Genomic DNA, 22674 nt, shown 5'->3' with positions numbered 1-22674 from the left:
TTTTCATTGTGACTATAATAAAGCCTTGAACTAGAATGGAAAAATGTACAAACATTATGAGGCTTTGTGCCAACTGTAAAAGCAGTTCCTTTAACAGGATGTACCACATAACTTGCATAGAGTTTTCCTTTTCTAACATGCAAGGAATAACTAGTTCCAGGCTAATAATGAAGACCTTAGTCATCGTATTTTTGCTAAATCCAGTCACCTTTGAGGCCTTTTATTTATTCAATCAATTATTCAGGATATAGACACTGTATATAGTTGTTTACATAGAAGAGCAAGAAAGCCTTAATCACTCAGCATGAAAAGCAGCAAGGAACGGACAGAAGGGGATGTTCACAGAGCAAAAGTTTCTTACCTAAAGCAGCGGTGGGGAAACTCTTTCCTGGAGCCACTGACCCGGGGGGGGGGGGGGGGGGGGGAAGAATCAGTTGTGAGGGGGAGGAAGTCTTGGGTCAAAAATGCACAGCCCAAGGTGGAGAAGGGGAGCTCTAGGCTGGAACGGACAATAGCAATGTGAGAGGGGGAAGAGGATGAGGTTGGGGGAGGTTCTGGGGTGCAGTCTGAACGAAAAATTAGGGAGCTGGAACAGGGCGGGGGTGCAGGCTCATGGAGGGGATGCTGTGCTGGAGCAGAGGATGGGGGGGGCGGAAGTAAGATGGGGGATATTTACCTTGGAGCAGCTCCCACTTGGTGACACACTAGGGCTAAGCCAGGCTCCCTGCCTGCCCTGGCCTTGTGTCTGCTGCTCTGGGGGAAGGGATAGGTGTTGGCAGGTAGTTCCTGTTGCTGTCCTTGCCTGCCAGCATTGCCTCCGCAGCTCACATTGGCTGTGTTCCTGGCCAATGGGAGCTGTGGAGACGACACATTAAAGCAGTGTACGGAGCTTCCTTGATTACTACTACCTAGCAGCAGCACTTGAAGTTCCAGCACAGCAAGATGGGTGAATGGGGGAAACTGGGGCTCAGAGCTTGCAGCATGAGACCTGCCACAAGCCAGATGGAATTAAGCAGGGGGGGCCTTGCCCTGGCCTAAAGACACCTTCCATAAGGAAATAGGTCTTGGAAGCGAGTCCAGAAATTGAAGAGTGGATGCAAGGGGAAGAGAAAAATCAGTGCCAAGAACAACCAGTTAGGGATTCATTTCTGAGACTCAGGATATGGTCCTGTGTAGCATCTCACTGTGACCTCATGGAAACTGTTTACACTATTAATAAATTATAGTGGATAGACCAAAAAGAGACTAAAATATTCTAATTGCATGATAAGAAAATAAATGTTTTCACGTTAGCTTAGGGCAGATGCGTGCAAATTTGGGGATAGGCCCCCTTGGGGGTGTGTGAGAAATTTTATAAGGCACAGCACAATCAGCTGCTGGGTCTTAGGCTCATCCCTCTCATTAAGATGTTGATATGTTACTGGCTTATGTATGTGAATTCACATTTATATACCAGTTAAAGTTTCTATATTCTATGTATTGATTTTCTTACACCCACCAAAAGGGTTTTTTTTTTTCATATTAATGTAACTGAATTTTCCATCATTTTAGATTATGTTGGATAGGCTGGGGGGCCCCTGCTAACTGCAGGGACAAAAGTGGGACCCAACATGAACAGTTTGCTCACCCCCTGACTTAGGGAATACACAGTAGCTTTCCAAATCTCCTTAGCTATTTGGTGAGTTTGGGTTATTTAAATAAACAAACAAAACCTTCTAGTTCTACTTCAAGGAGTAAAGCCATTTCAGGGCTATAATTAGCATATTTTCATGCAAAAGATAGGAAGAGATGCTGAAGCACTCAGGACAAGAATGAATAAATCCAGCTGCATCCCCTATTACTGGTTCTACAACAATCAGATGACTGCAGATTAACAGAACAAGGTGCTTAGAACTGTTCCTTAGTTTTTGGCACATTGTTTTGTGGAATGTTCTGTTCAGGATTTTTTACTTATTGTTCCATTCTGGCATAGCTGTTTTGCCTCAGCCACTGGATGACTTAGTCCTTGCCACAATACTTGTCAGTTCACAACTTGTACCCCACCTGAATCAGAACAAGAACAGGCATTGCCTCATCTATTCAAAAGCATAGTTTATGTATTAAAAGCAAGAGGCATAACAGAAAAAACAAAAGCTTTCCTAGGTACCCAAAGCATCATAAGATGCACGATGTCCAGAAGTAAACAAACTACCTACAAGAACCTTGAAGTTGGGTAAAGATTTTTGTAAAATGCCTCAAACCTGGGATTGTAATTATTTTTTCCTTTACAGGATAAATATTTCAAATATTCAAGAACTCTGATACATTAAAACATACAAATCTTCTTTCCCCCTCTGCCCTTATATAGCCCCCCCCCAATGTCTTCTTACATACTCTCATGGGATCTGCTGAAACTCAGAAGTTATATTTTTAAACCATGGATGGAACAGAAGCAGATGACAAGTTTAATTAAAGATCAGTCTTATTCAGTGGTTTCCTTCATTTTATTAGTTTGTGTTAACAGGGAGGCCTAGATATAAAGAAAGGTTACTCACCGTAGTAACGGTGGTTCTTCGAGATGTGTCCCCGTGGGTGCTCCACATTAGGTGTGGGGCTCGCCCGGCGCCGCAGATCGGATCTTCCAAGCAGTTTCTGCTGGACCGCGCATGCGCCGGTGCACACCGCTCCCTTGCGCACTCCTGGCCACATGCGTGATCCGGTCCCCGCCAGTTCCTTGACCAACTGCCTCGGATGCTCCTGCAAAACACTAAACAGAGATCCGAAGCGGGGAGGATGGGCGGGTAGTGGAGCACCCACGGGGACACATCTCGAAGAACCACTGTTACTACGGTGAGTAACCTTTCTTTCTTCTTCGAGTGTCCCCGTGGGTGCTCCACATTAGGTGAGTACCCAGCAGTAACCCAAGATAGGAGGTGGGTAATCGGATTATGTGCAGCTTGTCCCCGAGAGGACCGCTGTCGAGAGACGGGTATCCTCTTGGAATACCCTGTGAAGGGCGTAATGTTTGGCGAAGGTGTCATAGGATGACCAGGTCGCCGCTCTGCAAATGTCTTGTAGCGCAACATCCGTGAAAAAGGCTGTTGATGCCGCCACCGCCCTAGTGGAGTGAGCCCTGGGCGTGGCCAGTAAGGGAGTCTTTTTGAGTTCGTAGCACATTTTTATGCAGGATACGATGTGCTTCGAGATTCTCTGCGAAGAGAGACCTTCTCCTTTCGATTTGGGAGCGAGAGAGACTAGGAGCCTGTTTTCCGGAAGAACTTGGTCCTGTCTATATAGAAGGCTAGCGCCCTCCTCACATCCAGGAGGTGTAGGCGCGCCTCTTTGTTAGAGAGTTATGAGGCTTTGGATAAAACGAGGGTAAAACAATAGGTTCGTTAATGTGAAACTCAGAAGAAACTTTAGGAACAAAGGCTGGATGAAGCCGTATGGTTACCGCCTCCTTGGAAAAAACAGTGCAGGGCGGCGTTGCCATAACTGCCGCAAGCTTGCTCACCCTGCGAGCTGACGTGATTGCGAGAAGAAAGGTTGTCTTTATCGTAAGGAGGTGGAGGGGAACCGTGGCCAAAGGCTCGAATGGAGGTCCCGTTAGCACATTTAGCACCAGGTCCAAGTTCCACGAAGGTGGAAGCGGTTTCCGAGGGGGGTATAGGTTTACCAACCCTTTGAGGAACCTGGTAACCATGGGATGGGCGAACACGGTGTGCCCTTCCCCTTCGTGTCTGAACGCCGAAATGGCGGCAAAGTGGACCTTTAACGAGGATAGTGAGAGTCCTCTCTTGAGGTCCAGTAGATACTCTAATATTACAGGTATAGGCACCGAAAGGGGGGCTAGCTGTTTGGTAGAACACCATGCCGTGAAGCGAGTCCATTTCTGCTTGTAGGTCTTCCTGGTGGAAGTCCTCCTGCTACTTTCTAGGACTTGTTGCACTTCCTCCGTACATGTGCTCTCTAAGGAGCTGAGCCATGGATTAACCACGCTTGTAGTCACAGGCCTTGGGGGTGCGGATGCACTATAGACCCTTGGGCTTGCATGAGCAGATACGGCGCCACTGGAAGGGGCATCGGTGGATGGTCCGATATGCACAGGAGTAGGGGGAACCATTGCTGTCAATCCCACGTTGGGACTATCAGGATCATTCGGGCTCCTTCCCTCCTGGCTTTCTGCAAGACTTTGTGGATCAGCACTGTGGGAGGAAAAGCGTAAAGCAGGGGGCCCCTCCACGAAATCGCAAATGCGTCCCCCAGGGACCCCCGTCCCAGTCCTGCCCTGGAGCAGAATCGTGGGCACTTCTTGTTGTGTTGAGTGGCAAACAGGTCTATCTGGGGAAAACCCCATGAGTGAAAAATCGGTCGTAGCAGATCGGGACGGATCTGCCACTCGTGCATGAGTGAGAAACGCCTGCTCAGCTGGTCTGCCTTCACATTGTGAGCGCCTGGTAAGTACGAGGCTTTCAAGATTATATTGTTGGCGATGCACCAGTTCCATAACCGGATTGCTTCCGCACATAAGGCACGGGACCGAGCTCCTCCTTGCCAATTTATATAAAACATGGTGGAGGTATTGTCTGTACTGATCCCAACAACTTTGCCTTGTATATGGTCTCGAAAGTGTCTGCAGGCGTTGAACACTGCTCTGAGCTCCAGTGTATTTATGTGCAGTGACTGCTCCGTGGAGGACCACAGCCCTTGAGTCACCTCTTCGCCCATGTGTCCTCCCCACCCTATGAGGGAGGCATCTGTAGTAAGAAAAACTGATATTTGTGGTTGGTGGAAGGGTACCCCTGTTAGCAAGTTCTTGGGGTTTACCCACCATTGCAGGGATTTGCGCACCTCTGCTGTGGGCGACACCACCCTGTGGACGGTGTGTGCTGCCGGTTTGTATATGCTCGCCAGCCAGTGCTGCATGCTGCGCATGTGTAACCTGGCGTTCTGTACTACGAACGTTGCCGCTGCCATGTGCCCCAGCAGCTGTAAGCACGTCAGGACCGGCACCGTAGGGCTGAAGGTGATGACCTGCACGAGGGAGCCTATGGCCCGAAAGCGAGTCTCTGGTAGATACACTCTCGCCGTAATGGAATTTATGCATGCCCCTATGAACTCTATGTCCTGTGTGGGGTCTATCTTTGATTTTGCCAGATTGATAACCAGGCCGAGCGAAGAGAATGTGCCTGCTGTGACGCGTATCATGCGTAGTACCTCCTCCTTCGAGGCCCCTTTGAGTAGGCAGTCGTCTAGATACGGGAATATAAATACCCCCTGTTTGCAGGTAGGCTGACACCACTGCCAAGGTCTTGGTGAAGACTCTGGGGGCCGAGGAGAGGCCGAACGGTAGGACCTTGTATTGAAAATGTTCTTTGCCTACCATGAACCGGAGGAATCGTCGGTGAGCCAGATGGATAGTTATGTGAAAATACACGTCTTGTAAGTCGAGGGCTGCGAACCAATCTCCATCGTCCAGTGCCGTAAGGATGGAGGCGATTGTGATCATCCGAAAGCGTTGCTTGCGCAGGTACCGGTTGAGGCCTCGAAGATCTAAGATGGGCCTCCAGCCTCCTGTCTTTTTCTCCGTGAGGAAGTACCTCTAGTAGAACCCTTTTCCTTGCAGTTGCTCCGGCACTCTTTCCACTGCCCCTATGAGCATGAGATGGTCCACCTCCTGCTTGAGCCTCGCTACGTGGGAGGCCTCCTGGAGGTGGGGCCTGGGTGGAGGTCGTGGCGGTGGGAGCGACTGGAAGGGGATGGCGTACCCCGTGGCTATGATCTCCAGCACCCATTTGTCTGTGGCGATCCTTTGCCACTGGTCGTAGAATGGTCGGAGGCGATGGTGGAATAGCTGCTTCGGATGACCTTGTGCGATGGTAGTGATGGCGCAGCCCTGGCTCTGTGTGTCAAACTTGTGGCCTTTGGCCCTGCCCCGAGGACGCACGGCTCCGTTGGGAACGTCGCCTGGGAGTTCTGTACTGCTGTTGATGTCGCCCTTGCTCGTAACCCCTGTGGTACTGGGGACGCTGTTGCTGGTAGTCTTTGTTGAGGGTAGTACGTTTTCTTTTTGTATGGATGGGTGTAAATCCCCAGGGTTCTAAGTGTGGCTCTTGAATCTTTACTGGAATGAAGGACCGAGTCAGCTGATTCAGCAAACAGCTTCTGCGAGTCGAAGGGAAGATCGACTATCTTTGCCTGCAGATCCCTCGGTATACCCGAAGTCTGGAGCCAGGACTCCCTTCGCATCACCACTGCCGTAGCTGTGGAGCGTGCTGCTGTGTCCGCAACATCCAGGGCGATCTGAACTCCCGTCCTCGAGGCCACGTAGCCTTCTTGCACGATGGCCTTGAGCACCGGTTTCTTGTCCTCTGGAAGCGAGTCCATGAGGGAGGTTAACCTAGTGTAATTGTCAAAATTATGGTTCGCTAAATGCGCTGTGTAATTTGCCATTCGCAACAGTAGAGTGGAGGAGGAGTAGACCTTTCTGCCAAACAGCTCTAGCTTCTTGGCATCTTTGTCTGTTCCCCCCCCGTCTTGAATTGAGATGTCTTTGATCTTTGTTGCGACGACTCCACCACCAAGGAATTTGGTTGTGGGTGGCTGAACAGAAACTCCATGCCCTTCGCCGGCACGAAGTATTTCTTATCTGCTCTCTTGTGGACAGGCAGAATAGTCGCAGGGGTCTGCCATATCATAGTGGCGGACTCCAAGATTGCTTCATCAAGTGGTATTGCTATTTTGGAGGAGGCCGGAGGTCTCAGATTTGTGAGGAGCTTATGGTGTTTCTCTTGCACCTCTGCTGTCTGGATGCCTTGCGTGAAGGCCACCCTCTTAAACAGCTCTTGAAACTGTTTGAGATCGTCCGGAGGATGGACGTCCCCCGGGGTCGTAGCCTCGTCCGGGGAGGAGAGTGAAGAACCACTAGGGTACACCTCTCTGGACCCTTCCAGTTCCTGTTGGTGATGGTACACCCGCTCGCTGGAAGCTTGCAAGGGAAAATCTCGGGGTTCCATAACCAGTTCCCCCTGAGATACTTGAGTCTCTGTCCCCGTTTGCGATTGCCCTCGGGGATACGGGACCGTCTGAGGGGATCTTTCCCTGGTAGATTGCCGGTGGTGTGTCTGCCCCGCGTGATAGGGGCGACCATGGCAGCATGGGCACTGTTCTTGGGAAGGTGACCTAGACCACTCCCTTGGTGCATACCCTCTGCATCTGAGGGAGCGAGATCGTCGAGAGACCTGGGACACTGGAGAGAGCAATTTGTGATAGTATTCCAGCGGCTCAAACCCCAGGAAGGGTGAAGGTGGTCCCAGCCAGGGCGAGTCTGGTTATAAAAATGGAGATGGGGGCTCCGGGTAGGCTGGAGGGACCCCTGCCTTCTTGTTGGAGTCTGCAGCATAAGCGGAGGGCTGAGAGATAGCAACTCTGCAGCCCTGTCTGGAGAGGCGCTGCAGTGCCTTGCTTTGTGTGCAGCCTTCACGCTCCCTTGAGGGGGTAGCTCCGCCTCCCGACATGTAGGGGATCTCGGCCCCGTCCGCGCCGTGCTCGGCATGCTCATGGGCAGTGCCGCACGGGCGGTGTCCTCCGGTGCCTGCAGGCTGCGTGCCTGCGCGCTATGCACCGCCGGTTCCCCGGGGGTCGGTGCCGCCGGTGTGGGCGCTTGTTTAGCCGCCGCCCTGCCTGCGGTGCAGGGCGGCTGTTTGATTATCGGAGGCTGAGCCGCCTCCACGTGGCTCTCCGTGCCGCCGCCGATCAGCTGTTGCTGCAGCTGGGGGCTGTGCGCTCCTCCCGTCCTGCTCGCTGTTGCTGCCGGCAGGGATCGGGCTGGGGAGACTTTCCTCCGTTTTAGCGCTGATGGGGTGAGGGAGGCGGCTTTCCTTTTATGGGCCCCGGAGGGTCCCTCCTGCTGCGGCCGCTCCGGCACGTCTGGCTGGAGGGCCTTGTCGAAGAGCAGCATTTTAAGCCGCATCTCCCTGTCCTTCCTTGCTCTGGCTGTTAATTTTGCACAGAAGGAGCATTTCTGCATGACATGGGACTCCCCCAGGCACCTTATGCAGAGACTGTGCCCATCAGACACTGGCATTGCCTCTCGGCAGGACTCACATTTCTTGAATCCTGAAGACGACGTTGTTGGTGAGTCTTTCAGTTGTTAATGGGTACTTAGCACCTTCTCTGTGCTGTTTTTCCCCCTCTCGGATAGCCTGCTGTGGCAGGAGGGCTAATGGCCCTAGGCTCCTGGCCTCCGGTGCTCCGCTTGTTACTAGGACTGGACTGAATGCCGTCCCGCTTGTTGTTGTTGTTTTGTTTTTTTTTTTTTTTTTAAAAACAACAACTGGCTAACTTAACGGTAGCCTAAGAACTTGAAAACTTTAAAGAAAACAGTTAAAACCACTGAATACACTAACTTGGCCGTAGCCTAGTCGGATTCCGTCTGCAGCCGACGGCGGTTAAGAGGAACTGGCGGGGACCGGATCGTGCACGTGGCCAGGAGCGCGCAAGGGAGTGGCGCGCACTGGTGCATGCGCGGTCTGGCAGAAACTGCTTGGAAGATCCGATCTGCGGCGCCGGGCGAGCCCGACACCTAATGTGGAGCACCCACGGGGACACTCGAAGAAGAACCTATAGATGCTTCCTGTCCTTCCTTTATTGGTTTGACATAATTTTAACTGAAGATTTCAATTATAATTGATTTGGAATTTGTGCAAGAGTTATTTCCTTAGTGGTGAATCAGAAGATTCCTGTATGAAAAACATTTCTAGCATTATTTGAATAACGCCTCCTGGACAGCAAGGCCATGTCTACACTAGCCAGAAACTTCAAAATAGGCATGCAAATGGCCATTCTGAAGTTTACTAATGAAGTGCTGAAATACATATTCAGTGCCTCATTAGCATGCGGGCAGCCGTGGCACTTCGAAATTGGCGGGGCTCCTTTTCGAAAAGGACCCCGGATACTTCAAAGTCCCCTTATTCCTATCTGCTCATTGGAATAAGGGGACTTTGAAGTAGCCGGGGTCCTTTTCAAAAAGGAGCCCCACCAATTTCGAAGTGCCACGGCTGCCCGCATGCTAATGAGGCACTGAATATGTATTTCAGCACTTCATTAGTAAACTTCAGAATGGCCATTTGCATGGCTACTTTGAAGTTTTTGGCTAGTGTAGACATAGCCCAATACACTCAGTTAATACAAGTAATTAAAGCAGCAATCTTGAAGCGTGACAGGCACAAAATAAGCTGACAACAGCAGTTATTACAGGTACTATGGAGATGTGCTCTCAGAATGCAGAAGTGAGGTGAACTAGGACCCTTCCTGACAAAGCTCTTTTGAGATCCACATTGTTAACTTCTGTCCTTTTCAAAAGTGGAAAACTAGAAACTACATTGTTTTAAAAACCATGTACTTCCAAGTTTCAGTGACACAAAACCAACTGCACTAATAGCTAATATTCGTGCAAGTGAGAATCAGAACTGTTAGGATTGGAAGGAATCTCTAGAGGATGTCTAGTCCAGTCCCTTACACACATGGCAGGATTAAATATGATCTGGACCATTCTTGAGAGGTGTCTAACTGCTCTTAAAAGTATCCTACAATGGTAATTCCACAAACCCCTCAGGGCAATTTACTCCAGTCCTTGACTACCCTACAATTTAGGAAACTTTCCCCCCGCTGCCCCCTCAATGCCCAACCTAGACTGCCTTTGCGGCAATTTAAGTCCCTGGACTTGTCCCCTATACACTGATGAGAACAATTTTTCCTCTCTTCCTTATAACAACCTTTTATATGTTTGAAAACATATTTCCCTCCACACAGTCTTTTCTCTACACTGAACAAGCTCGGTTTTATCAGTCTTCCTTCATAGGTTGTTTTCTCTCGACCTTTAATCATTTTTATTGCTCTTCTCTGTACTTTTTCCCTTTGTCCACATTGTTTCTGAAAGGTGGCACCTGGAATTGGACACATTATTCAAGTTGAGACCTCATCAGTGTGAAGCAGAGCAAAAGCATTACTTCTTGTGTCTTGCTTACACCACTCTGGTTTTTTTGCAACAGTGTTACTTTGTGGGCTCATTTCGCTTGCGGTCCACTATGACCTCAAGAGTCTTTTCTACAGTATTACATCCCAGGTCATTTCCGATTTTGTACGTGTACAACTGATTGTTCCCTCTTAAGTGCAGTACTTTATATTTGTCTTTATTCAATTTCATCCTGTTTAATTCAGACCAATTTCTCCAATTTGTCCAGATCATTGAGTTTTCTTCATCCTCTACCCTAAAGCAACCGCAACACCTTCCAGATTAATATTGCCCATAAACTTGTGACGTGTCCTGTGTAGGCTACTGTCTGTGAGAAATAACTGGCCCAATGGTTGATGTGGTTCACAGGGTTAGTTGTTGGCAGGCCACTGGTGCTTTAACTAGGGATGTTAACATTTAACCAGTAAGCCTCATACATTTAGGAGGCAGCTTACCAATTATGGTTAACAGGTATAGGCTGGAGCAGCCCCCTGGGCAGCATGGGCAGGGGTTTGCTCCAGCCCTGACGGAGTGCCACAGGCAGAGACACTCCAGCTGGGCCAGAGTAGCCCGTCTGCAGTAGCTGGGGTGGGTGGCGGGGAGCAGGAAGGAGGAGGACGACGACAGGCGGGTGCACACATGAAAGGGTAAAGGGGCGGCTGGGAAAGCCGCTGGCACTATGGCTGAGCTGAAGCAGCTCTGGTTCCCAGCACACTGCAAATGGGAGCTGCTCTAGCCCAGCCAGGACAGGGCCCAGCTGGAGCAGCCTATCTGTGCGAGAGCTGGGCTGCTCCAGCCCAGCCATGTAAGAGCATCCTACCTAGCTGTTCAACTGCCACCCGTTTAATTGGCTACCACATAAACATAGAGCTTAACTATTTAAAGAGGACAGGATTTTACTACCCTACTATTTACATTTGCCTCTTCAGGTACAGCTGCTTGAACCTCCCATTGGCCATGGATCGCCAGCCTCAACTAAAATCACCTCCTGTAATTATTTTGGGATTTCACAGAAGTGGAAAATGCCCTGTATTTACTACTACAGTGCATAGCCTGAAGTGAGGAATAGTGCAACACTTACCACATGTGGAGCAGGAGGAATAGGGGCTGGATTCCATGTAGTTGATGTGCTTGTTTTTGCCTGCCAGTTTGTTCCTCCAGTAAGCTTCTTCTCAGTAGGCTGACTCCACTGCATGTCTGATCTAAAAAGAAATTACAAAAGCGGCATCCCCAAGGAGTTAACAGGCTCATACATAAAGTAGAATAACTCTGACTTACAACTGAAATAATTTCTACTTATGAGCAAATAAAAATCAGAGAACTAGTAAAACTGAACATGGGAGAGGAAAACTCATAGGCAACAAAAGTTTACAGAGATTCTTATATAGGAATAAGTTAACAGTGGAAATGAGTTTCTCCCCCCTTGTTACTGTCATTGGGCAAGATGAAAAGTAAAACAACTTTGTGAACACCATCCAGCACAATGTTGGTCTGTTTCAGAGAGCATATTACACAAAATGGTTTGCCAGAATTATTCATTCAGCAGCTCACTTGAGCTCAGTCTCATTTGACATTAACAAGACGCTCAAAACTCCAAGTCTAACTTGGAAGGTTAAAGGCTGCCACTGAACCAGAAGGCTACTTTATCCTGAGCTTTTGTTGTTAATTCACACAGTATATTGTTTTATCAACAAGGACTGGACACATGACAATTCTCTTACAGTGGTTTATCATAATATGGTTGAAAACATTTTAGTCAAACATTTGAACACTGTTGTTCACAAACTGATTTCCTAACTACTGTACATGATCTTCAGAACAAAAGATGTGTTACCAAGTTGCATTCTGGATTCCATTTCCTAGTCAATAACATGGTTTTATAATAAGGAATTCTCAAAAAAGAAACATTACTTCTTACATTGCATAATTTTAAGAGCTTAGTCAAGAATAAAAAAAGAATCTTACTTTTTGGAAGGGGTTCCTCCAAAGCCAAGATCTGTAACAAAAATATACCCCCCCCCCAAAAAAAACATTAAATTAGCAAAATACATTCTATTTCTTTACCAATGCAAAAGCTATACAGAATCCCACTTACTTCCTACTAAATTAGCAAGTGATGAGTCAAGGTCATTTGCTAAAATTTTTCCACCCTGTTGGTTCACTACAACAGCTCTCTGACATTGCGTTGGCACTGTTGGTTGTAATACATCCTCTAAAATAAAAACTGAAAACAGAACATAGAAACAATGTCAATAAAATAACCAAATATTGGCTGACACAAAACAGACAGGCACTTCCATTCCCAAGAAAGCAATAACCTCAAAAGACATCTATAGCATGGGTACAATTTCAACATGCCAAAGTCGTTTCCCCCATCTCCCCACTTGGAATTCTGAATTCCAATGTCTACTAAAATGCTAGTACGTGTATGAACATGCTTTTATTTAAAGAGTTACAGGGAAAGATTTTAGAAAGCTCCTACACTAAGACAATTTGATCTAAAAAGGTAATTAACTTTCATATAAAGCTAAACAACTCCTGATTTTATTGAAAAAAACATGACTTGACAGAATGTGTTATTAAATAATCTAAAAGTGTTCTGCCACAAAAGCACAGCAACATGATATTTTGTTGGGTGCAATTAACTTTTGCATATATTTTGTGGAAAAAACCTCTTCATCTTTCAAGACCACATCAAGCTACTAACAACCAACAGAAACTTATTAAAATATTTGCACACAATGTGTTATCCATTATATTACCTTTAACTGAATCTGGAACAGTTTGCAAGAACTAATGCCATGCCTTATCATATCTGAGAGTTGTATATCATGCTTCAAAACAGAACAAAATTCATTTTTAAGTGTTAAAAAAACCACAACACTCACCCAGTCACAGACATCCAATTGGCCACATTGGAATAGTGCAAACCAGGGCACGGGGAGGGATGGGGAAGTCAAGAGGAAGAGAGAAGAGACATTGTCTTAGATGAATGGAAGCTAGCTACAAATGCTACTTTTTTAAAAATTAGAAATCAGTCTATTATGAACATGATTACACCTATGTTCAAGCTCTCAGTTCAATTTTGTATTCTTAGCTGTCATCTTAAGCTCGTTAACATAACAGTTTTTACCATTTGCAGTCCTGTACTCCTGTGCCGTTGACTTTCCTCCAAATACAGCATCAAAATCCACATTAATTATGGAAGAACTGGTGCTCTGAGGAGCTGAATGAAGAGGAAATCCTAAAATATAATATTTAAAATGATTAAAGTGTACAGATGTTTTATTTTATAACAATAATGAAAAAGAGCTAAGAAAAGGTTACCATTAATTGCTAAAGGAGAGTACACACATGTACGTAGGCTTACTACCATAAAAATTGCCTTTGTGCAAAAAGAGGAGATTTTAGATTGGAGTGTAAGAGGAAAAAAAACCCTGAAAGAAAAATCTGAGGTAACAATTCATACTTAATTTTTTTTTTTTTAAAAAAAAGAAGACTCCATAATCTATCTACATACAGCCACAATTAAGTCTTTCATTCCTGAACTTGAAAGAAAGGTGTCCAAAGGAATTTTGAGATAATGGCAGCAAAAAACAAATGCAGAAATGCTTGGATACTTGATTGCATTAGAGAAACAAAAATAAACCAGATTTTTAAATCTTCAAATACACTCTTCCCAAAAGTAGACTAACTAATTCTCAGATTATGAGATCTGAAATTATAATTTAGGGGAAATTCTGGCGTTTCAAAAAATACTTTTTAATATTAGAATGAATTGGAAACATACAAAAGAATTACACAATCCTGTTTGCTATCACTGCTATCTCCACTTGGAAAGAAATTAGAGAATGTTTTACCACTAAAATGTTCCACTGTTTGTTTGGAGGTAAAGGTGGAAGAGACGAAAGGGATAGTAGATTTTACAGCTTCTTCAACTGGCTTCATGTCAAAGATGTCCAGATGGGGTGGAGAACCAACACAACCATTTGAAGATGAGAAAGGACCTTTCAGATAGCATAGTAAGTAGTAAGAAAAGGAAAGAAGAGACGAGAATCTAGTGTTCAAACAGGACACACAGAAGCAGCACAGAGAGACTGTGCACATCTCAAAAGTTCTGTGAACCAGGTTTAAGCAAATTTGAAATAAATTTCTGGCTGTAAAGTTTCTACAAACAGTGACCTGACCAACTTGGGCAGTTTTAATGAACATACCACTCTCTGGTTATGTTTTTCACATCATTGTTCTGTCAGGAAAAAGGACATTTACTCACCTGTGAGCAGCATTCCCAAGTAGGCATCACCTATTGAGACACACTGCTGAACCTCCAAGATTGGCAAATGGCACTGGGATCTTTTACAACTCCACTAGGTAACATACTGCCAGGTTTAACAGTGGCAACATTTCCTCATTTAAATGTTTATAAAAACTGCACCTTAACCATTTCTTCCCTCAGATAATTCAATGGCAGTCACACGTGCGAAACTGAAGTAATAAAGTAATGCAGGAAGCTTGTTCAAACAGGAGGAGGACAGTATTTGGACAGAATTCAACCCTGTGTCTTCCAATTAAATCTGCCTGGTGTACAACAAAGTATCAATTTTTACTATTATCCACACACCAAAAAGACAGTAGCTGTATATGCAGTGGAGCAAGCTGTATTCTATTCTTTTGTGTAATTATCACCAAAACAGCCATCTACATTTTAACTTCCTAGTACTACTATGAACAATGTGCCAAAAAGTCCATCATTTGCTTTAAAAGAATAAAATCAACTGTAAGTTTCACTTATTTCTGGTCAGAGAAAAATATATCTGAGTTTGCAGCTTTAAATGGGAGTTTGTTAACTGTGCTTCAAATCTGCTTTTTGTCAGTAACAGAACATGATTTCTCATTTCTCTAAAACAGAGAATGCAATACTCCTTAATGTATTTAAAAAGTCAACTCTAAGATGATCAGTTTCACCCGTTATCAAGGTAAAAAGTAATGTTTGGAGTTTCTCACAGATAACTGAACATATTGAAACAAAAACTCATGCTTAAGGATGAAGTTGTAATGCAACAATAACTGATGAATTTCCAGATGACAAGAATATTACTATTGCGTTTTAACAGAATAGATAACTTACCTCCCCATGCACTACCTGCTGATGTTGCTATAGCTGGAGTACTCTGTACAGTTGGAACAAATGCAGGCTGAAGATCAAAGAGATCACTGGAAAGGTTAGGCATGCTGAAAATAAGAAAAATGAGCTATGTAAGTTAAATTATTGAGCAGCATTTAGTCTGTCATCCCATTTAACCTTCCTGAGCAGATTAAGCAAGAATGGAGCTTGGTTTCAAATGTCTGTATGCACCTTTCAACTTCTATAAATAACGTACAACAAAAAGTATAACCAATATGCATTTTTACTGTATGCAGTTTGAACTAAATTTGTTTACTCCAGCATCTAGGATTCAATTTCACTTGACTGGAGTACTCAAGTAACACAGCAAATACAGGTTTCCAAGTCCAAGAATGGTGCTATATGACTGCTTTTAAAAAACAGGAAGCTTAGCACCTCATGTCAAGAAATATATTTCATAAAATATAATCAATGCTTTCAGTTCATGCAACTGGCCAATGCACTGTTTTACACTTAATTAGGGAGAAAAATATTTCTCACCTACTGGTTGTAGGTGCTGGTGCTGCAAAGAGGTCAACAGCTGCAGTGGTGTTCACACTTTTCCCTGACAAGGTGCTTGGAGATGCTGATGTTGAAGTGGAATTTGACACCACAGAAATCTCTTTTAGCCGCTGCTCCTGGAAGATTAGTTAAAAATAGATTTAACTGCATAAATATTTAGCTATACTTGTAGTTGAATCTTCAAAAAAGGTATTTTTCTTCTAGTAGGATTTTTAATCTTAAAGGCTTGATTTTGTTCTTACAATTTGCTATTGTGTACGTGAGGACATATAAACACAATAGCAAACTATAAGAACACCAATAAGCTCCTTTTTGCTCCCAAGGTTTATTAAACAGCAATGAAACAGAAGTACCTCAAAGACTGCCTAGCTCACTTAGTCTCACCAATCACATTTCTATACTAATCATCTCCCTCTCTATTACACTGCATTCTTCAGAGGGAGCTGCTACAAAAATAAGATCTTTGAGGGACTAATGTCTTATTTTCTAATAGTGGGATGTTGCGATGGGGGCCTCTGTGGAAGTAGAGAACGCAAACAAAGGAAGCATCTTGAAGGAACCAAAAAGGGAGGAGGAAGAAACGGGGGCAGGGGAAGCAAACTCAGTTTCCCAAGACAAGTTACTCCTTAGTCAAAACTAATTTAAAAAGAACGTAGAGTTGTCCTGGAATTAAAAACTACACTGTGGTGCAAGACTTTCCCCTTTCTATAGTTTCATAGCCAACGGAGTCAACTATTGTCCTGTCCACACTGGAGCATTATGTGGCTGTTGCCCCAGGATTCTAGCCGATGGGAACACAAATCTATTTTCTCAACCCATTCTTGCTAAAATCATCCTAAGTGACACAGAATACTCCAAGGAAAACATCCTTGTGTAGTGATAGCACTGAGCTCATAGTAGTGATGCTGTACACATTCATTTGTAGTGTATTGATAGGACCAACAATTCAGAGTCAGCTACAAGATAGAGAAATGACAGTGAAGCCACAGTAGGTGAAATAATAGTACAAAAATATAAAAACTTGCAAGAGAACATATATTCTGGAAAAAACCACACACATGAAACCAATCTATTTTGCAAGCACAGGTGAATAAAGCATTCAAACGTTAGTTACCAAGTTATGCAACTGCCATAAGAACTACCATTTACTGGAAGCTACCATGCTTGCATTTTTAGGGCAAATCTTGGTCCTACTGAAGCCAGGGGAAATCGTCCCACTGACTTCAATGGGCCAAGGATTCTACACAAACTATTTAAGCATCAGATCCTTCAACATCAATCCTTAAAAAGATGAAATACCTTAAGTGCTTGCAGTCTAGCTTGTTCTTCCTCCAAAGCTTGCTGTTTTTCTCTCTCATCCATTTTGCTGAATGACATTCCTGTGTTGGCAAGTGTGGAAACAGCACTGGATAGGGTGCTTGCTCTAAATAAAGTTTCATCAAAAGAATGATTTTTTTTAAATTATGACCTTTAGATGCAGATGAAAAGGTACCTCAAGTGCTTTACAGACAGGTACGCTATTTGTCTCTGGACTCCCCACTAAATATAATAGTCTTTGATGGGGAAAAACAGCAATGCTTAACAGTGTACATTTGGGGATCAAGGTAGAAAAGAGGACAAGTGTAGAAAGAATTATTGTTCTATAGTTTTAGCTGAAGAGATCAGATCAATAATCGAATACAGAATTTCATACACCTTTAGGTTTTTGACAATTTATGGACCTGCTGTAAATATGATAAGCAGGTTGTGTAATTATCTTATACTGATTTAGAGACATAGTCCTTTAAAACCCATACAGCCAAATCATTCCAGCTTCTAGTGAAAGTCTGAGGTAAGAAACTTAAGTGATGATTATTGCAAGCAAAAGTGTGCTTTAAATATGCACAACCATGTTCTCAGAAAGAGATATGCCAAAAAGGGTGTTTTGCTCTACTATCACAAGGACTTTAGGTGAAGAATTATACCCATTTTTTCTCCTCAGCTCATCATGCAAGTAAGAACTCATCTGCCAGTAGGGGGAACAGACTTGACATCACCTCATACAAAAAGCACAAAAGCAAAAAGCCCCACTGCTCGAGACTCCAACTGGAGCAGTCTCATCTAAACTGTGCCCTTAAATTTCCATGGCACACAGACTGTTCTTGCAACACACTTGTGTGCCATATCAGTGGTTGAAAAAAAATCACTGGTCTATGCTACCATAGAATGTCAACCTAACGTATGCAACTCCACTATACGAGCAACATAGTTGGAACCAACATACCTTAAGTTGAGTTATCATGAGGTCTACAACATAGCTGCATGGGAGAAACTGTCAGCTTAACTCTTCTCACCGGGGTAGAGTATGCGGTTGAATAGAGAATGCTGTCGTTGATTTGGCTCGTCTTCACTAGACACGCTAAATCAATTGCCAGTGTGTCCACTGTAGCATTGATGTAGCCTGAGTCAGTATACTGTGCTCTTGTTAAGCATCATAATGGTTTTTGAGTTCAGAAAATGCTACTGCCAATTAGGAAGCTACTTAAGGTGCATTCAAGCAAGTTTACTAAATTTCGCAATTTGACAAATTGCATCCCACAGCACAAATAGAATCCCACAGCTGGGGCTGCATTTGCCTACTGGTTAAAGTCTATCACATGCTGTGAGAATGCAGGATATGGAAACTCCTTCACAGTTTAGCAACACAGGAAGCACAGGAGGTTGAGGTAATATCAGTTACCCTGCCTTCATGCACAGACTGGAAAAAAAAAAAAAAAAATCTAGTATCTAATTTCTAAATAAACTCCTACATGGAATTCCTTAGGCTGCTACAAAATATTTCATGACAAGGTTCTCTGAAGAAGCTTTTCATATCAAGCATATGAGAAGTAACAAGTTCTTAAAGGTTTCCTCAACTATTTTAAGTAACCATAATAATAGCACAAGACAGCAAAATAAAGTAGTATGGTAATCCATGTTTTGGAGTTAAGAAATTTACACAATAAGGTTAACACAACTGATGTGTATTTAGAACTTGTATTCTATAATATACACCAACAGTAACCACTGAAGGCACGTGTACATGTAGGCTTTAAAAGTCAGTTATTTTTGTGCCTTGTAAGACTACATTAACAGCTAAAAGATAAAATAAAAATATTCAGAGAAAAGCTACTACACATGGCCTCAGCTCAGCACTTGGCTACTACAGCTGTAAGTTAAAATTTGTAGTTTAACAAGGAGCTAGTGACCCAAAGATAAGCACATAGGCAAAGTCCTGTGTTCTTATCACTAGATAAGAACATTTAATGAACATTCATCTGCCATCCTCTGCTAACAGAATAAAAGTAATACAGCTTTTAGTCTATGCTTTCCACACTTAGAGAAGGCAACTATGGAATCCCCTTAAGTGGAAGCACATAGTATCTCAAAAAAAGTCAAAAACTTACTGAGGCTTAGAAATTCCCAATACACAGAATTAACATTTAAGACAGCCTTCTGATCCATTTGATTCTTACCTGCTGGCAGCTGAGACTTCCTTTGTTTTTTTCCCCTCTAGAGAAGCCAAATGCTGTTCCAATGCTTCAAGCAAGCTGCTGGGTGCCTAAAGTTAAAGCACTTGTAAAACATCTGCTTGATAATACATCACCTTGTGTACAGAATAATTCCTCCATCCACAATTATGCATTTCTTTTTAGATCAGACACTTGAACTCAGTTTGCATGATTCATTTTTGGCAATATCCCCTTTCACTGAAAATACGTAAACATGGTCTCTGAACACTTGTCTACAAAACAAACATTTCCACATAATGAGCAAATGTTTGGAAGCAAAAAACTGGAATTATCTGGGAACAGAAAACTAGCTGCACAAAACATTTAACTAGCAAGACAGGTCAGTTAATTATACTCAGCTCTAATTAGCATGCCCCAATACCACGAACCTGCTTACAGAAGGTATTCTCTAGCTACAGTAGTAAAAGAGGCAGGATATATTTTCATTTGTCTTAAACCCATGAACTAAATTATATCAGATAAGTCCTTACAACCAAAACCCTATAGCATAGGCAAACAGTTCTCAGTACAGTGGGGAGCTACTTTGCAGAAAGTAATTATAGTCACAACCAGTTTACCGAAGGCTAAAAAATGTTCGATTGCACTCACACCAATGTGGAATATTAACTGCTATTCCTTTACCACTGATCATATTATGGTGAGTTAACATTCCCTCCTCTCTTTTCTCAGATCCAGTGAATTAAATCAACATAAAAACCAGCCATCAGCATCATCTAAGCATTAAAAACTAACAAGGCAACTATGTAGAGTTTTTGGTCAGGACAAAACAGCGTTATACATGAAATGTTCATTTTTTTTCTTTAAGAAGCAGATTTAAGCTTTCCACTTTTCCTAGCAAAAAGCTAGGTTTTAAAATGCCACACTACAGACTTTTTAAAAAGTCAAATAGCTCACCAGTAGACATCAGTCAATGTGTTTAAAATACTGCAAATAAATTTCTGAAGTCTTCCCATATCTGGAAACCTTAATCTTGCTCTGAAGTGCTTAAGATTGAGTGAATGGAGGCATCTGAACTACTATCAAAGGGGATGAACAGAAGCAAGCAGCCAATAGCAGTAGAAAAATAAACTAAACCAGGGCTGGATTTAGTTTTTAGTAAGAAGTAGGAAAAAAAAGCAGCAAGCCACTGACTAGAGGCCTTGTCTAAAGTGGGGGCCCGGGGGAGGCAGAGGACTTTTTTATTCAAGTTAGTTTAAATCAATTGAAGTTTCCCCTCAACACTGAGCAACACCACATAAACACCTTCAACAATATTTCCAATGATCCTGCTCACAAATATGTTGGAACCAAACCTTTTTTCAACAACATGCTGAAAATAAACTTGCCTTTGAGAGCAAGGATCTTTATTTTGCTTTGGAAGGAGAATTTTCTCTCCATGGTTTTACATTTAGGACAAACAAGGTAGGAAATGCCAGAAACGGGAATTCCTTTGCCAGTTACAAGATTTTATGAATAGTCTCTAAAAATCTGATGGTAACTTCCACAGCTACCTATGAAGTATATGCCAATAAATTGTTAAGAACCAACAAGTGTCTAGACTGGTACAGAAGACAGACAATTTGTTTTTATTGGTCCAGCTAAATCAGGCAAAGAGAAAACTATTTCATGAAACCCACATCTCAAGTACAGTCAGAACCTCTCTCATCTGGCACCCTTGGGACCTGTCCAGGGCTGGATGACAGGAAGTCAATATTTTCTAGCACATGACCAACACTTCCCCTGCTTACTGGGCTCTCAGAAGACATTTAAAGGTACATTACAACTAAATGACAGCACATAATACTGCGAGCCATGACTGGTGACTGAAGAAACTTTTTGGGACCACGGGAAACTGGGACACACCCCACAATAAGTGGTCATCCAGCTAACTAAAATCATGACAGATTACAGAGTTTGCCAGACAAGGAGTGTTCTAGATTAATAACTGCCATAATATGTAGTTTTAATACAATCTATATTCATCACGGAAAGCAGATTTACTCATTATGGTCAAATGGTATGTACGCAAGAAAAGACTGTTTTACAAACTATTTCTATCTGCTTCTGTCTCACTCCTGCCTTTTTACTGGTAGGTGTACTGTTCTTTCTACTATTACCATCTGATGCATTTTCTAAACAGAAATTAGTAGCTGCATAGTGTCCACAAAAGGAGAAAAATTTAATGTGATTTTTTTCCCCATTATTAGGAGAGGCCCTTTTTAAGAATAAGAGATGAAACCCACACATACTTCCGTAAGACAGACATGTTAACGCACATAGTGGTAGCAGAGGATTCTAGTGTAAGATACATAAGCAGTTGAAAATACCTACTATGCATTAGGCTACTGGATATAACAAGTCATCATGATAAGGTCTTTCAGAAAGGTAGGAATCACCTACAATGATGGATCACTTTGATACAGGACAAAGGTTAACTCACCAAAAAGGTAACATTGAAAGTTTGTGTGAACATAACATAATTATGGAAAAGAGCTCGCTGAAGAGTAGCAAAGTTAAAAGTATTTTTCCTGCTCTGCCTTTGTCCTGAACAAGGACATGCCAACAGTGAACATACAATTGGTTAAAAATTAAATTTTAAAAAAGAAAGCAATTGCTGAGAAACACTTTGAAATACTCTCTCTGGGACAACATATGAATAAATGCATCTGTCTCACAGCAAGCTTAATTATGGATACATGTCAGGGAAGGCTGGGGAAGAGTAGTAACAATCCTTAAGTTTCAGCAAAGAGAAAATACAGCCATCACTAACAAAATCTACAAGCAACTTGGTAGAACCAGCCAAAAATCAAAGTGTGAGCAGCCCAGCGAGCTAGTTTGCCTTTGTTATATTTACTGGTACTATATTTCTGCTTCATTAGATTCAGCAGTAAATTTTAAGTGGTAACCAGTCAAAAGGGTACCAATACAAGCATCAGTATGTATTCTGGAGAGTCCTGTCACAAACACATATTTCTGTTTTACATCTAGGTATCCTACTGTGATGGGGAACCAAGCAATTTCTCCTACTTCCCAAGGATTAGAGTCAGTCATTGTTATCTCAGAGACCTCCTTTGTAGAAATTACTAATGATACAGATAAAAGCTACTCCCCACTAAACAAAGGAATGTAATGAGTCTTTAATAATCCCTGGTGTTGGATAAAAAGTTGGGTTATAAAATAGGTATTGTTTTAATTATTCTGGGATACAAATCTAACTGGTAAAAGCAAAGACCTAGATGGGTACCAAACACTGATTAACAAAATATATGCATTGGTGCACATCCCAAAAACATATTAAAAAAATATTATGATCCTCCTCCTCCATCCTGAGTGGGGGAAAAGAGGGTTGAAACTGTCCCTACAAGTGTTTGATCATTTACATCCATGCTTGTGTGATGGGGTTCATTTTACATTTCACCCTCCCACAGGAAGACATGTAGCCTATAGGGCTAATTTGCTTGCCT

The 22674-nt window shown here is 43.2% G+C and overlaps 1 protein-coding gene across 5 annotated transcripts in view; it reads right to left on the bottom strand.

Annotated features, from left to right (window-relative positions):
• Window positions 1-22674, bottom strand: part of LOC142020292 (phosphatidylinositol-binding clathrin assembly protein-like) — a 47696-nt gene that overhangs the window by 5701 nt on the left and 19321 nt on the right. For 2 of the 5 annotated variants that reach the window (XM_075008015.1, XM_075008016.1), the window contains exons 9-17: window positions 19175-19260; window positions 16980-17103; window positions 15660-15796; window positions 15123-15226; window positions 13855-14001; window positions 13128-13238; window positions 12090-12206; window positions 11960-11990; window positions 11076-11196 (exon numbers count right to left, since the gene is read on the bottom strand). In XM_075008015.1, the coding sequence (XP_074864116.1) occupies window positions 11076-11196; window positions 11960-11990; window positions 12090-12206; window positions 13128-13238; window positions 13855-14001; window positions 15123-15226; window positions 15660-15796; window positions 16980-17103; window positions 19175-19260 (978 nt within the window). Of the gene's footprint in view, window positions 1-11075; window positions 11197-11959; window positions 11991-12089; window positions 12207-13127; window positions 13239-13854; window positions 14002-15122; window positions 15227-15659; window positions 15797-16978; window positions 17104-17943; window positions 18418-19174; window positions 19261-22674 lie in introns of those variants that run through there. The other 3 variants (XM_075008017.1, XM_075008018.1, XR_012647345.1) reach the window with 2 other exon arrangements.

This window comes from Carettochelys insculpta, chromosome 13 (assembly GCF_033958435.1).
Source record: "Carettochelys insculpta isolate YL-2023 chromosome 13, ASM3395843v1, whole genome shotgun sequence".
In the NCBI taxonomy this organism is placed as follows: Eukaryota; Metazoa; Chordata; order Testudines; family Carettochelyidae; genus Carettochelys; species Carettochelys insculpta.
This window is presented reverse-complemented; position numbering and strand designations above follow the sequence as displayed.